Genomic DNA, 13270 nt, shown 5'->3' on the forward strand with positions numbered 1-13270 from the left:
GTTATACTTAGGAACATAGTATCTCAAACTGTTGAAATCTCAGATTACATTATCAACATTAAAAAAATAATTCATACCTCCGTGAAACATCTGAGATGCTTACACAACTGGAAAAGGTCACGCTACTTTACCATACAGAAACTTCCTAAAGACATCTAGTTGCTTAGTTTCCTGAGATTGATGCTCATTGAATCTGTACTTGATCAAATGTGTATTTAAAATGTTAATCAGAATCGGCAACAACACCATACAAAATTACGAAGTGCAGTAAATGTCTGCATAAAATGCAAAATTATATTTCAACAAGGAAAATTATTCAGAAATCATTGGATATACACACACGAAATATATACTAAATATATTTAGTATCTATTAGTTTAACTACTACATCATAACAATAATCGGTTGTAACATGATTAATCATCTAATTTTTTTCTAAATACTTGTGGAAAAAATACTCAATATACAGACTAACCTCCTTGGCAAGCGTTATTACTTCTAACTGAAAATTGACTTTTAACTTCAGAACAGTTATGGTTTGTGTTTCTCCTTCTTTTGTAGCGACTTTAGCCCGTATAGGCTCAATGTTGAAGATACGACCAGAAACGGAAATTTGTTTCTGTTGAACCTTTCGCGACCAATCTTCAAAAAGTTCATTAGTGTTTAGTTTAGCCTTAAAACTGTCTCCATCGGCTTTAAGAAGTTGTCCCTCACGATGATGTTCCCATCCTTTACCTAAAAATACAATTAGCTCCATGAATATCAATAATCCTATGCAATTGACGCAACACAATAAATACACTGTCAGTACAAAATAAAACGTATCGATGAATCAAAAAGCCGTTAAGAGAGGACAAATTACAACCTGATTAAAATGATGTTAAACATACCCAAAACATCCTCGACCCTTCTTAAATAAGCATTGAGTTGACGCTCTATTTGACGAGCCCAAATTATAGATCCAGCGACCGGGGGTAGATCACGAAGTTTCGTCATGTGATAAGCCTTACTAGATGTATATTGTATTCGGAATTTAGCATGTAAAGCCTCGATATCATCTTTAACGCGCTGTATAAGCTGTGTCTGGTACTCGCGTATAGCACCTCGTATATGTGGACGTACAAATAAGGCATTGAAACGTGAAAAATATCTGAACATTTCATTAGCATTTTTTGCAGTGCCTAGAAGATCTCGAAGACGTGCAGCTATTCGAGTTTCCACACGATCAATCCGTTCATCATACCTAAAAGTGAAGAGGATTTGGTATGAGAAATATAAATATATTCTCTGAGTATTAGATAAAAACCGAATCTATTTAAAACTTACCGTTTAACTGCTGCTTCCCACACTTCACTGCCTTCTTTGGTAACGTCCAAACAATCGATCTCCTTCACTATCTCATAAGCTAAGTTTACCTCTTCTATAGCATTGGCATCTGATGCATCCAAAAGTGGTTGTTCTTTCCCAACGGCTTTTGGAAGAATCTTGCCACCACTCTCACTTACAACTACTCCATTGATATTTGACAGGTCATTCGATTCAGCCGGCGTATCTTTGGTTTTATCTGCTTGAGCACTACGTGCAGGTCGTAGGACGCGAACTATTACCTGCCTTAACTGTTCATGTTGATGTCGGAACCTTAGATTACATAAAATAAGAAACCCTTGTTAGTTAACATCATGAAAGCTACTGCATTTGAAGATTGTATTAGCAAATATACCCAAAAATCCAAACACATCTAAGATACAAAAAAATGTTTCAGGTTTCTGACCAAAAATTTCTTAATTTGTGATTGTACTTTTAGTTTTTAGTTGTTTTAATTTACATTTAATACTCATACATTCTAGTACAAGTTGGTAGCGAAAGACTACGCACCACAAATAAAGTGGTGACACTGAGATAAAACAAGAAAGGGGAGTATAGTTAAACAAACAAAACAATGACATAGTTTAGATAAAACTGACCAAGAATCCATTCAGTTAAGACAGTTCCTTTCATTTTTACAAAGGATGTAAGCGAAAACTATAACAGGATTGCCAATGGTTTGTATTCTGAGATATATTCCATAACGTTTAAATCCAATGAGATAATTAATTTATAACTGATTAATAATTATTGAAATATAAACATGATAGGTATAATCACCCTACGATATGGTTCGAGTGTGTATCACAGGTGATGCGTCCATCAGCTTATCAAATCTCGATTACACTGAACAAGAGACTGATCTGTATTACCTGATAGCTGCGAAACAAGGACTATAAAAGAAATACATATATGTTGCTAGTATGTGATCATGTATCTGAAGTATTGATCATCCATGGAAAAACTATTGAACAGGTATATGATAATAAGGTTGTGAACCCTTAACAACCAAGGTGATTTGAGAATGAGAAGCAAACCCACTCATTCATTATTTTGATCCATTATGCTTAACAGTGTGGTAAGCTGGAACTATATTAGGGATGATCAGACCAAAACATACCATTAATTGATGAAATGATTGTTTATACTTCTTATATCACGAAGGGAGGACTACATCTTTGGTTAGTTTTTGAGACGCCGTTCAAAATATGGAGACGTTCAGATCTGAATCTTCAGCTCAGCACTACTTTATGCTGACCAATTCCACTTAGTTTCTGAACTATATTCCTAAGACTAAATCCATACTACTATTGGTGTAATTATTGTAATCCATTTACTTTTCATATTATTAATCTTTTCTTCACGTACTGGTGTGAAGAACGGCAAATTAAGTCGACAGTGCACTATATAAGATCCTACGTCTTTCATGATTGCATTTATTTGTGATTATTTTACACTACTAAGGCAATAATAAACAAGGATCTGTGACAAAATACGTACAAAGGACAATGCGATTATAGCTTTTGCTAGAAAAGTTAAGTTTGCTTTTGAGTGGCCAAGATTTTTCCTCAAAACAGAGGGTGAGCAGGTATTGAACGTCTAAGGAAGGTTTTCCAAGGGGAGTCGGAAAACTTATAACCCGAGACAGTGGTAGACATAGAACCCAGGACCCTGAAGTAGAAAATAGTGTGCAAAACTGTATTTGTTGACAGCTACTACAAATATTATTTTTGCACCACCTCATTATATACCCAACTAAACCTTTGGGTCAAAGACCCGACGGAACTGTGTTTTTCTAATGAAAACTGATAGTATCTTAACCGCACAAAGGGCAATCTATCATATAGTTAACGAGAAACGTAGTGACAAGATTAGATTGATCAAAGGAAACCGGCATGAACACTTACTTTCTCATTTGATCCAGACGCAGCTGTAGTCGACGGTGGGCTGGATTACTTCGCCATATCATTCGTAGTTGTTCATCTCGCTTTTTCTTAATTATATCTCGCATTAAGCTTTGAAGTCGGTCATACTCATCATCCCATGTTGAAAAGACTTCAAAACAAGCAGCCATTACTCTTTCAAACTCTTCAAAAGGCATATGCATGAGGCGGCGTGTACCTAAAACCTAAACGAAGTCAAAAATTGCGACGTTACAGACCCAGACATAAGTTTATTCTACATTTCTACAACTCACACAGCACTTGAATATATTACGTGGCATCCCGAAAGTATTCTACAAACCAAGACACAAAATGTTTAGATGCATCTAGCGTGAAAATCACCCAAGTTTAGAACACAAACTTTCCTTTAAAATAAGATATGCAATCAAACAGAACTTACTACTCACTGAGACACAACATAAACAAACCTTTGTTCGTGGTTCTATGAAAAACGGACACATGAAATGCTGTATTTTCCATTATTTCAGTCATTATCTGATGACTGAGTAGTTACATACTTTATAACTAAAGCTTGTTTTAAAACCAGAATAAGCTTGAAAATTTCGCAAGTTGTCTGACTACCAATTGTTCCCAAGCAAATTAACACTACTTCCAAATAATTTGTTTAAAACACTGAGAAAACGTGGGGATATGAAAATATGTATGGAATGGTTTAGTGGTCAAGTTGTGCAATTCCGATATCCAATACACAGCAAAGTACTTTTATTTATGTTAAGAAACTAAATCGGAATTATCCGTTAATATATATGTTCTGATAAATAACGTGTACAGTCAGCCGCAAAAGTAAAGAAAATACTTCAGTGAACGCAACGTACCTTCAACAGCTGTGAAGTGAGATCTCTGGAAATAGCTTCGATTAGACGTAAAGCTCTTTGTAAAGGATATTTCGTATTACGAATTTTGCGTAAATGAGTAAAAATTGATTGTACAGCTAGACGGATTTTATCTAGTTCAGTAGCTGACAAAAGATCATTCAGAGGGAAATCCTTCATCAAAGGGTTGTAGTCATTCACAGTCCCTAAAGCTCTTTGCAACCCTTAAAAGACCGATGAATTATGTAGAAAAAGTTACCTGTGTCTGTATCAAAACTGACTAAGGCATGAAATCTTTTAGCGTGTTTCAGAATATCCAAAGTTAACGTAACCTCCAAGGACTCTCTTTTTTCCTGTATACGAAATAAGCTACGTTCCAAATTAAGCCAAAACGTAATTTCTTGTAATGCAGTCCCAGATGAAGGATCACGGTCAAGCTTTGTGACCTGAATGATTTTAGCGGTAAGTAAGCAAGCAACTAAAAACCTTTTGAATTTCTTTAATCCATCTGTTCACTCCAGATTGAAGAGCATTCAGAAACTGTGCATCATCAAGCTTATCCTCGAAATCTGACGTCTTTGCTCGTTTCCCCTCCTCTGCGCGCTGCTTGATCACCTGTGCGACTAAAGGATGAACTGATAAAGTTATTTCAGGTATATCAATGTTTTGTTGTAGGTGTAGGAGACCCATCTCCAAATCCGTCATTGTTTTTTCCACGCTTGGAGCCATTTTGTCTCCATCCCTAGAAAACTATAAGTGATATCGTTCATCTACCTATCAGCCCTCCCAGATTCCCGAATGTACGATTTGTAGAAGGGACTTATCGCATTGCTGATAGTCGAATGCAACGTTTCATATGGAGAGCCATCCGAAAAGTTCAGGAATCTCAACTGAGAACTAAAGCTTTTATCGGCTTCTAAAACCCCTCCCCGTTTGATGAATACGATACTGAAAATAATTACTTAGGGAATTATCATTACCTTTGGACTTTGTTATTTGTAAATCTAACTTCGGGAAGGATGGTGTAAGAAACACAACAGTCTGTTGACTCATCATCATCGTCTAAAGTATAAAACTAAAACCATCATTATTACCCCTGGTGGAAAGTTTCTGAACAACAAGTGAATGGACTTGAGCATCAGAAATGAACTTTTTGATTAGCTCTTGAGAACTCGCATCATTCAAAGTTGACTCTAACACTAACGAACCATCGTTAGTCTCTTCTAAGAGAGTGCATACGATCTTATGCACATATTTGCTGAAAATTACGGTATCAGCTAGTAAGACAGTTGGTGGTAATGGATTAGCAACGGGATCAACCGACGTATCTGCCATAGATGCAAACGACGGTTAGGTCGGGTAGCTATTTGTGAATCAAGCGCCCAACTCTTTTTGAGAGTGGTACAATTGAAAGTAGGATCACAAATTGAGGATAAGCTTAAGAAGTTGACATAAGGAATTTTCATACTGAAACTGTCACTACAAATTCAAGTGATACTTTTCTCGTCTCAAAAACAACTCGATGAATAACACTGAGCTACCTGTCATCCAGACATATAATGACTTAGGAGTTATCGTTAGCCAAGACTTAAAGACTATTGCACACTGCCGTGCAATAGCCGCCAAAGGTTTTAGAACGTTATGGTCAATACGTAGGGCTTTTAGTCATGTCGACGCTACGACGTTTTTGACTTTGTATACAGTGTTCGTACGTCCTAAACTTGAGTACTGCATACAAGCGGCCAGCCCCTGCTTAAAAAAAGACAGTGAGCTTCTGGAAAAGGTTCAGAGAACGACAACTAAGCTGATCCCCGGAATAGCGAAGCTTCCGTATGAAACTCGACTGGCCAAGCTGAACCTTTTCCCGTTGTCATACCGCAGAACTAGAGGCGACTAGATTACAGTTTTCAAAATGCTTAGTGATAAATTTGCACCTGATATGCCTTCATTCTTCTTGTCTTCCAAAACAGAGAATTTACGAGGACACTCTAAAAAAGTTCACAAGCCAAGAACAAATTACTTGTCAGCTGACTATCGACTTTCCCATCGGATCATCAACGAGTGGAACTCATTACCTCAGCACGTGGTTGAGGCTCCATCCGTCGATTCTTTCAAAAGAAAGTTGGATCAACTGAGGGACCACCATTGCCAGGACTAATATAGACCATCAGGCCTCCTGTCCTTCCCAAACGGAAACTGAAACTGAGCTGAGGGATTAGAATCGTCTTCAAATTGAATACCAAAGACTACCAGAACTCCAATTATGTAAACCCTTAGTTAATCTAGATAAGCTGCGTACCTCAATCTCTCAGTTAGATACTCCATGAGTGTTCTGAAACTCAACAGAACCACCTGAAGAACTCTATCTGGGAGGTGCTCCTGATGGAGCAAAAGGGAAACCCCAAACTGAGGTAGATGCTGTGATACTTATGGTAAAAATACCTCAGATCTGCTACAAACCACCCATTCTTCCTGAAAGAAGGCTTTATAACCTGAAAAATAATCTTTTACACCAGGTGGGTTCCGAATTTTGTAGGCTTACTCAGTCTTCTGTCCCCAAAATAAATAGTTTCGTAAGTCTTCGATATTTGATGCTAATCTCATTAGCTTTGATAGACACGTCTAACTAGAGGTGTGACCGCAACAGATCATGAGTGGGTACGCCGTACTACGCATCCTTATAACCGGTAGCCAACGTACGTTGAACGTTTCCCGATATATCGATAGCCTTTCAAATATATCTTCGAACCTCTTCATTTCTCTTTTGACTGTGTCGGCACACTCCAATTATAAAGGTGCTACGTGTAAAGGCGTTGTTAGACTCCGAATACTTGTGGCATCTTTAGCGGTGAGCTCGACGTGATCTGGTACACCAATGTGTAAACTATGTGTCTGTTACTCGTTGGAACATCATATATCATTTTTTAGTTTTTATTTTTACATAATGTGATACTGCTTTCAAATTTTCGGATTTGCTTCTCACCCATTGGGATATTATGCCTTCATCACGACGGGAAAACACCTAGGTTACTTAAGATTAAACATCCTTCGCCCCCCACATTTCAGCTCATACCATTCTGGCCCGACAATATAGAAGTCTGGTTCCAGAAGCTGGCTTCCATGAGCACGGAGTGACAAACCCACGTGCGCGATTCCTCGCAGTAGTAATTGAAATAAAACACTAAAATCCCCCACAGCACTTAAATGGACGGTATTTTCATTTATTTGTTTCTTCTCCCTGCCTTTCAATTTCACCCTTATTCAGGTCTCTTGTTAACTACAGTGTTTTTGAGTCTTCCTTGTTGTGGCTTTTGTTATGTGATCTGGGTAAAGCTGTATCATGTATTACTCAATTTATCGTTGCATGTTGTCGAACCACTGACAATAAGGTCGTGTTTAACTAAACTCAGGGTCACAGCGTGATTCAGTGCATGACTGTTAACTTGTAACTGTCTGCTTGGAAAGGTTGCCCGAATCCTTTCAGGTAGATATCTGATCCCATCTTGTTGGGAATATCTTGTTTATTAACCATTCCTTTTGTTGTTTATAAGTTAGTTTGCGTTAGGAAAAGAGCAGGATGTACCGTTTGAGATATTTTATAATTTTAACATAATTTATTCTTTTTATTAAAATAAAACTGTTAAAAACGAACACAGAGTTTGTGTTTTGATATAATTTGATACGAGTAACTCAAAAACATACAGAAGAACATAGTCTGACCTAATCGAATAAATTTCTGTTCGTTAGTTTCGCGTTCAAACCAAATATTCCATTTCAGTCGTAACAGATCTGAAACATGCAGTAATCACCAGCTGACAAATATCGGAATGCCTGTTAAGCACAACAAAAGGTCTCTCAGTGTTGGACGAAGTAGGAATGAAAATAGATGCACCTCCAGGTATATGGTAATCCTTCTGATGCTTTTGCATTTCATGGCTATAATGTTAGCTTAAATAATCGAAATAGTAAGATTAACGCTAGGATCTCCTTGCCTAAGTCGAAAGAAAGACATCTGCGGGAAAGACAAACGCTATAGATTAGGGAGTTTAAGGAGAAACAAGAGAAATAATTGCTGTGGCTTCAAAGGGAGCATAGGTCCTTAAGGCTGAAAGAGATCATGAGTGTGAAGCATCTTTTGTGATGGTGGAGAAGATTTGTAGCTCAGGTGGATGATTTTGGTGGTGTTTTGTCTCCGATTGTGATAGCGGGCTCCAGGAGATGAGTCTTCAGAAAAGTCAAAAACGTCTGAATATCCAAAGTTGGACGTGACCCTGTCATCGCTTAGCGTGTCTTTGGGCTTCTGAAGGTAGAACTAAGTAGTTTTTGTGGTCAACTAGCAAACTTTTATATCTTACCTAAAGTCGAAGACGATGATGTGATTGACAGTTGTTCCGATTCTCTACATTAGCAGTCAACAATAGGTAGGAGGAAGCGAGAGAAAAAGGACTGTGTTTTTCTTACATTAGAACTGGCCACGGATCAGTGGGCTGTAAAGATCCTGTCGTGCGTATTATCGAATGTTGTCAGAATCGGCAGCACCAACTGTTGCATAAACCCATAAGAGTTCGGGACGCCTCGATTGAGTGATTGAACAAAAGTTATTGTTGATACACAGAGTCACTAATAGAGAGAGTAGTTCTGAGTCTAATCCCTGTAATCCCCAAATATGGATACAAAAACGTCCATAGATATACTTTTCTGGACAACGGCTCAGGTGCTACCCTGGTCAAGTCAGATACTATATGAGAGGGTGTGACAACTACCTTGAAGATCTGGCATTATTCGAATGTATGAAGTTAGCGACTCTGGAGAAACAGTTAGATATCGCCACTCTTAGACTGCATATTTACAAACGAAGAGTTCCTAATTGACAACCTATTAATTCTGGCTCTCCTGCGTAAAAGTAATCATCCCACCATAGCCTTTAATATTCCAGCGAAGCTGAGCTAAAGCATCCTACTAGCAAATGGCTTTAGAAATACAAATGGTCAGATGTGTCAGCAGTACAGGTCAATCCACAGTATGTGAACTGGGAAGCCCACTCTCAACTTGATTTCGACCCTCATTGATATTCCTTGCTGCACATGATCTTACGTGCTACAACCCGTGTCCCGCAGACGGTCCTCAAAAATTATGAGGAACGTGTAGACATAGATAATATCACACTTCGCACGTTGGGTCGTGGTATATAAACGAACTAATGACAACAACGTACATGACCAGTTCAACTAAGCGAGAAATCAGTGCAAAAAGGCAATAAGAGAAGATAGGCTTCAGTATCAGGTAAAGGCAATCGATAAATTTGTCTCTAATCCGTGCTTATTCAGTCAAGCAGCTTTTCTTCGACAAGCCAAAACCGGGCTTTCCCAATTGCTAGGTCCTAATGGTCCAACCACCAATGACGGTAACGCAGAACAGTATTTTCAAACGTTTCAACCGTCTCATACCAACGACATCGATGAGAGATTTACATGCACCTCAACAGGACTCTCAGAAAGGAACCTGAGCTGCCTTAGTTAATAAGAAACTGCGGCACCTAAACAAGGACACTTTTTTATACTGTGTATGATCCACTATTCTATACTAAGGGAAGTGGCTTTAATCTTGGTAAGACTGCTTAACATGGTGTTCTCATATTCACTAAGCCGAGGTATAGTACCGGAAAATTGGAAGCTGGCTTACTTTACATCAATTTTCGAAGGAGGTTGACGCAGCAAACCTTCAAGCTACCGACTGGTAGCACTTCTGTCGATACATTCAAAAGTTATTTACTCCCTGATATACGATGATCTACGTGGTTAATTCTTATCCTTAAACTCTTTTTCATCTCAACAGCACGGTTCTAGGGGGGAACAATCTTGTACAAATAACCTGCTGACAGGGGTGAACAGATGGACAAACATCCTTCGTCACAAAAGAAGGTTGATATCATTTATCTTGACTTCTCAAAAGATTTTAAGGCAGCTAACTGTAAATATCTCGTCAATAAGCTCGAATGAATAGTTATCATGTCATCGTTAATAATAATCGACTTTTTAAAGTCCTGGTAAATTTCACACTTTCTCAGGCTACAGAATGTCTTAGTGGGATCTCCCAGGGTTCAGTGCTACGACAGTATCTCACTATAATTTACAAATATTTTTTTGTAAAAGTACCAGTTCCGTGAGGAAATGTGAAGACGAATAACCAAGATGACTTAACAGAAAGACTATAATACTAGATTAGGCAATACGAATCATAACATTAGACTTAGTTAGTTAGTAATGAATCATAACGTGAATGTAGTAAGATGATTAAAATGTTTTTGTTACAGTAACTAAAGATCATAGATGTGTAAAAATTAAACAAAGTGATATGATGAGTATTTATGAATAAAATAATGAGAATATGAGACAGAAGCAAAGAGGGAATGCAAAGATAATAATAATAATCATAACCAGGGTAACAATAACGATAGGAAGTACTTTTTTACGTATAGTTCTAGCTTGAGATCATGGATGGTAAGAGCTTCGGCTATTTTCAGGAGTTAGATATGAAGAAATTTGAATGAATCGTATGTACAAAATTAGAACCAAACGTCTTGTTATATCAACAGGACTAACCCAGGAAAAGTTGTAAATATACGCCAAAAAAACACTTTAATACTATTTATCTGGATAGAGAATTATCATTCCTTTACATAAGTCTAGGAAGACAATGGAAGTTGATAACTATAGGCCAACTGACATCACCTCAGTTGTGTCCCAAACCATAAAAACGGAAATATAATTTAATCCAAGCTTTGATACAACCTATCCTCAACTAGTCGACAAACATTCTTTATAGGTCTTTGGTGCTTGATACTGCATTCAGACTAATTTAAACTCACTAGTCTTGGTCATAGTGACATTATCTTCGTGCGTGTTTCAAAAAGGACAGTGATTTTGTACTTGTTGTGATTATCCTTGATTTTGTGTACTTGTTGCATCAAAGGTATTCTTGGTCTATGTAAAATTACTTTAGTTAAGGTTCGAAATCTTGCTAAAGTTTGTCTTGTGGTACCCTTTTACTCATTGACTGACACTTGTGTTCACACTGTGATCATATTGTGTTTTACACCTTAATATGACTAAAATGGTTGGTAGTACTCATAAATATGGACAACGGATTTGTTTGTTCCCTGTGGAGGAAGGAATGCAGTGTGACGAATGCAAAAAGTGGTCCCATAAGGTGTGCACTCGTTTAAGTCCCACCGCATACAAAAGATGTTCGAAGCCTTACTCACATTAGCGTTGCATGTTTTGATGTGCAAATAAGACGTTACTAATACAGAAGGGTATGAGCCTATCGGCTTTGGCCTGTAAGAAAACGATGGAGCGTGCCGTGATAACACGAGCACTGACAGTGACGGATGTGTCAGTGTAGTACCTGCTGTTACGAGACGCCTCAACACACCCGACTTTGACTGACGGAAAAGTGAAATCATGTTAACATCAACCAGGGGGTAGTACCACCTGACACTGACATTGGTAACCATGCACCTCTAGTAGAAACTGATGATCTGGATAAAACCGTCACCGTTCCAAATTGTCCCAGTGTCCTGAGGGATGAAAAATGGACTATAGTACGGAGAAAACGAAACAAAAGGAAAAAAGCTGTAGGCAGTACGCAGGTGGTTAGCAAGTCACTGGTGGACTCCCACTGTCAGTCACAAAATGCACTGCCAAAATCTGATAGTAAGAGAGAAACTTACCCTGGCGTGACTGAGAAGAAGAATCAAATATCATCGAATATTATTGTGAGCAAATCGCTGGAGTCAAACGACCCTGATCCCAAAATTAGACACGCGCATGATTTAGAGAAGCTGGGAGAATATATTCGTAGTATCTTACTAGATAACTCTAAAAGAGTTCAGGTCAAAAAACTGGTTAGAATAGGCAAGAGGATCGAGGACAATGCTGAACCCCGACCATGCAAACTCCTTAAGGTAATTCTAGGATCGGAGAAGCAAAGGGATCTCCTGTTAAGTAGCGCTCGTAGTCACGACACTTCCGACATTCGAATAAAACCTGATATGTCTATTGAATATAGAATAAAAAGGAAGAAGGCACTAGTTGAACTAGAAACCCGTCGGCAAAACGGTCAGGAAAATCTCCGGTTAGTGGATTTTCGGATAGTCAGATCTTGGAAGCGAATGCTGCCAAGGCCTGTGTGGATAGGCCGTCCTACCTAGGAGTTTCATATGCCAACGCTCGTAGTCTAAGAAATAAGTTCTATGAACTAGAAGTATTAGTGGACAGATTAAGACCACTCATCATAGCAGTGACAGAATCTTGGACAGTCCGTGGCTTAGACATCAGTCCATAATTATCCGGATACTATTACCCAAGCAGTGAGAGACATAAATGTAGAAAAGGAGGTGGCGTCCTGTTATATATAGCCAATAATATAAATATCCTCTTATCTGCTAGCAAATCCCATGATAGTGGTCCTTGTGAAGTCATTAGCTGTAAATTGGCTATCGGATGTAGTACATTTATGCTCAGTGTCATCTATTGCAGCCCAATCTGCTTAGCTGATGACTTTATTTTAGAGCACATTCATCTTTGGAGTGCAAATTCTAGATGTTTGATAATAGGATACTTTAATGCACCTGATATTAGTTGGACTGAGATGACCACGGAAGGATCTATGAACTCCTTTGATAGTAGGATCCTGGTGACAATAATAGAGCATGCACTAGTGCAGCATGTATCCAAGCCCATACGTTTTGGTGCTAACCAAGGCTCTTCTCTGCTGGACTTGGTAATCACTCATGATATTGAGGGTATTGTCGACCTAAATATTCTTCCACCATTAGTGGACAGCGATCACGATGTTTTGTCATTCATGTTTAGAACTAGGGACATGTTATACGACCAGGTTACACATCGCCCAAATGTATGGAAAGCTAACATATCAGCCATTCAGGAATGCGCTTCTAAGACAGATTGGTTTTGTAGATACTAGATTATCGGTTGAAGAAGCATGGCCTGTATTTAAAGATAAGTTTATTTTAGTTACGTCCCCGTTCATACCATACATGGTACCGCGAAGACCGAATAACAGTCCACCATGGATAACGAAAACAGTCAGGAAACTTAGAAAAAA

The 13270-nt window shown here is 38.3% G+C and overlaps 1 protein-coding gene across 1 annotated transcript in view; it reads right to left on the minus strand.

Annotated features, from left to right (window-relative positions):
- The window catches only part of DYNC1H1 (Cytoplasmic dynein 1 heavy chain 1), a 47875-nt gene extending 42352 nt beyond the window's left edge, over positions 1-5523 (minus strand). Inside the window, exons 1-10 of the mRNA XM_051214432.1 lie at positions 5236-5523; positions 5122-5203; positions 4916-5089; positions 4628-4883; positions 4401-4587; positions 4145-4365; positions 3273-3493; positions 1327-1638; positions 891-1243; positions 476-735 (exon numbers count right to left, since the gene is read on the minus strand). Coding sequence (XP_051067605.1) covers positions 476-735; positions 891-1243; positions 1327-1638; positions 3273-3493; positions 4145-4365; positions 4401-4587; positions 4628-4883; positions 4916-5089; positions 5122-5203; positions 5236-5476 — 2307 coding nt within the window. The 5' untranslated portion in view covers positions 5477-5523. The remainder of the gene's footprint in view (positions 1-475; positions 736-890; positions 1244-1326; positions 1639-3272; positions 3494-4144; positions 4366-4400; positions 4588-4627; positions 4884-4915; positions 5090-5121; positions 5204-5235) is intronic.
- Between the last annotated feature and the right edge of the window lie 7747 nt (positions 5524-13270).

This window comes from Schistosoma haematobium, chromosome 2 (genome assembly GCF_000699445.3).
Source record: "Schistosoma haematobium chromosome 2, whole genome shotgun sequence".
NCBI classification, from domain to species: domain Eukaryota; kingdom Metazoa; phylum Platyhelminthes; class Trematoda; order Strigeidida; family Schistosomatidae; genus Schistosoma; species Schistosoma haematobium.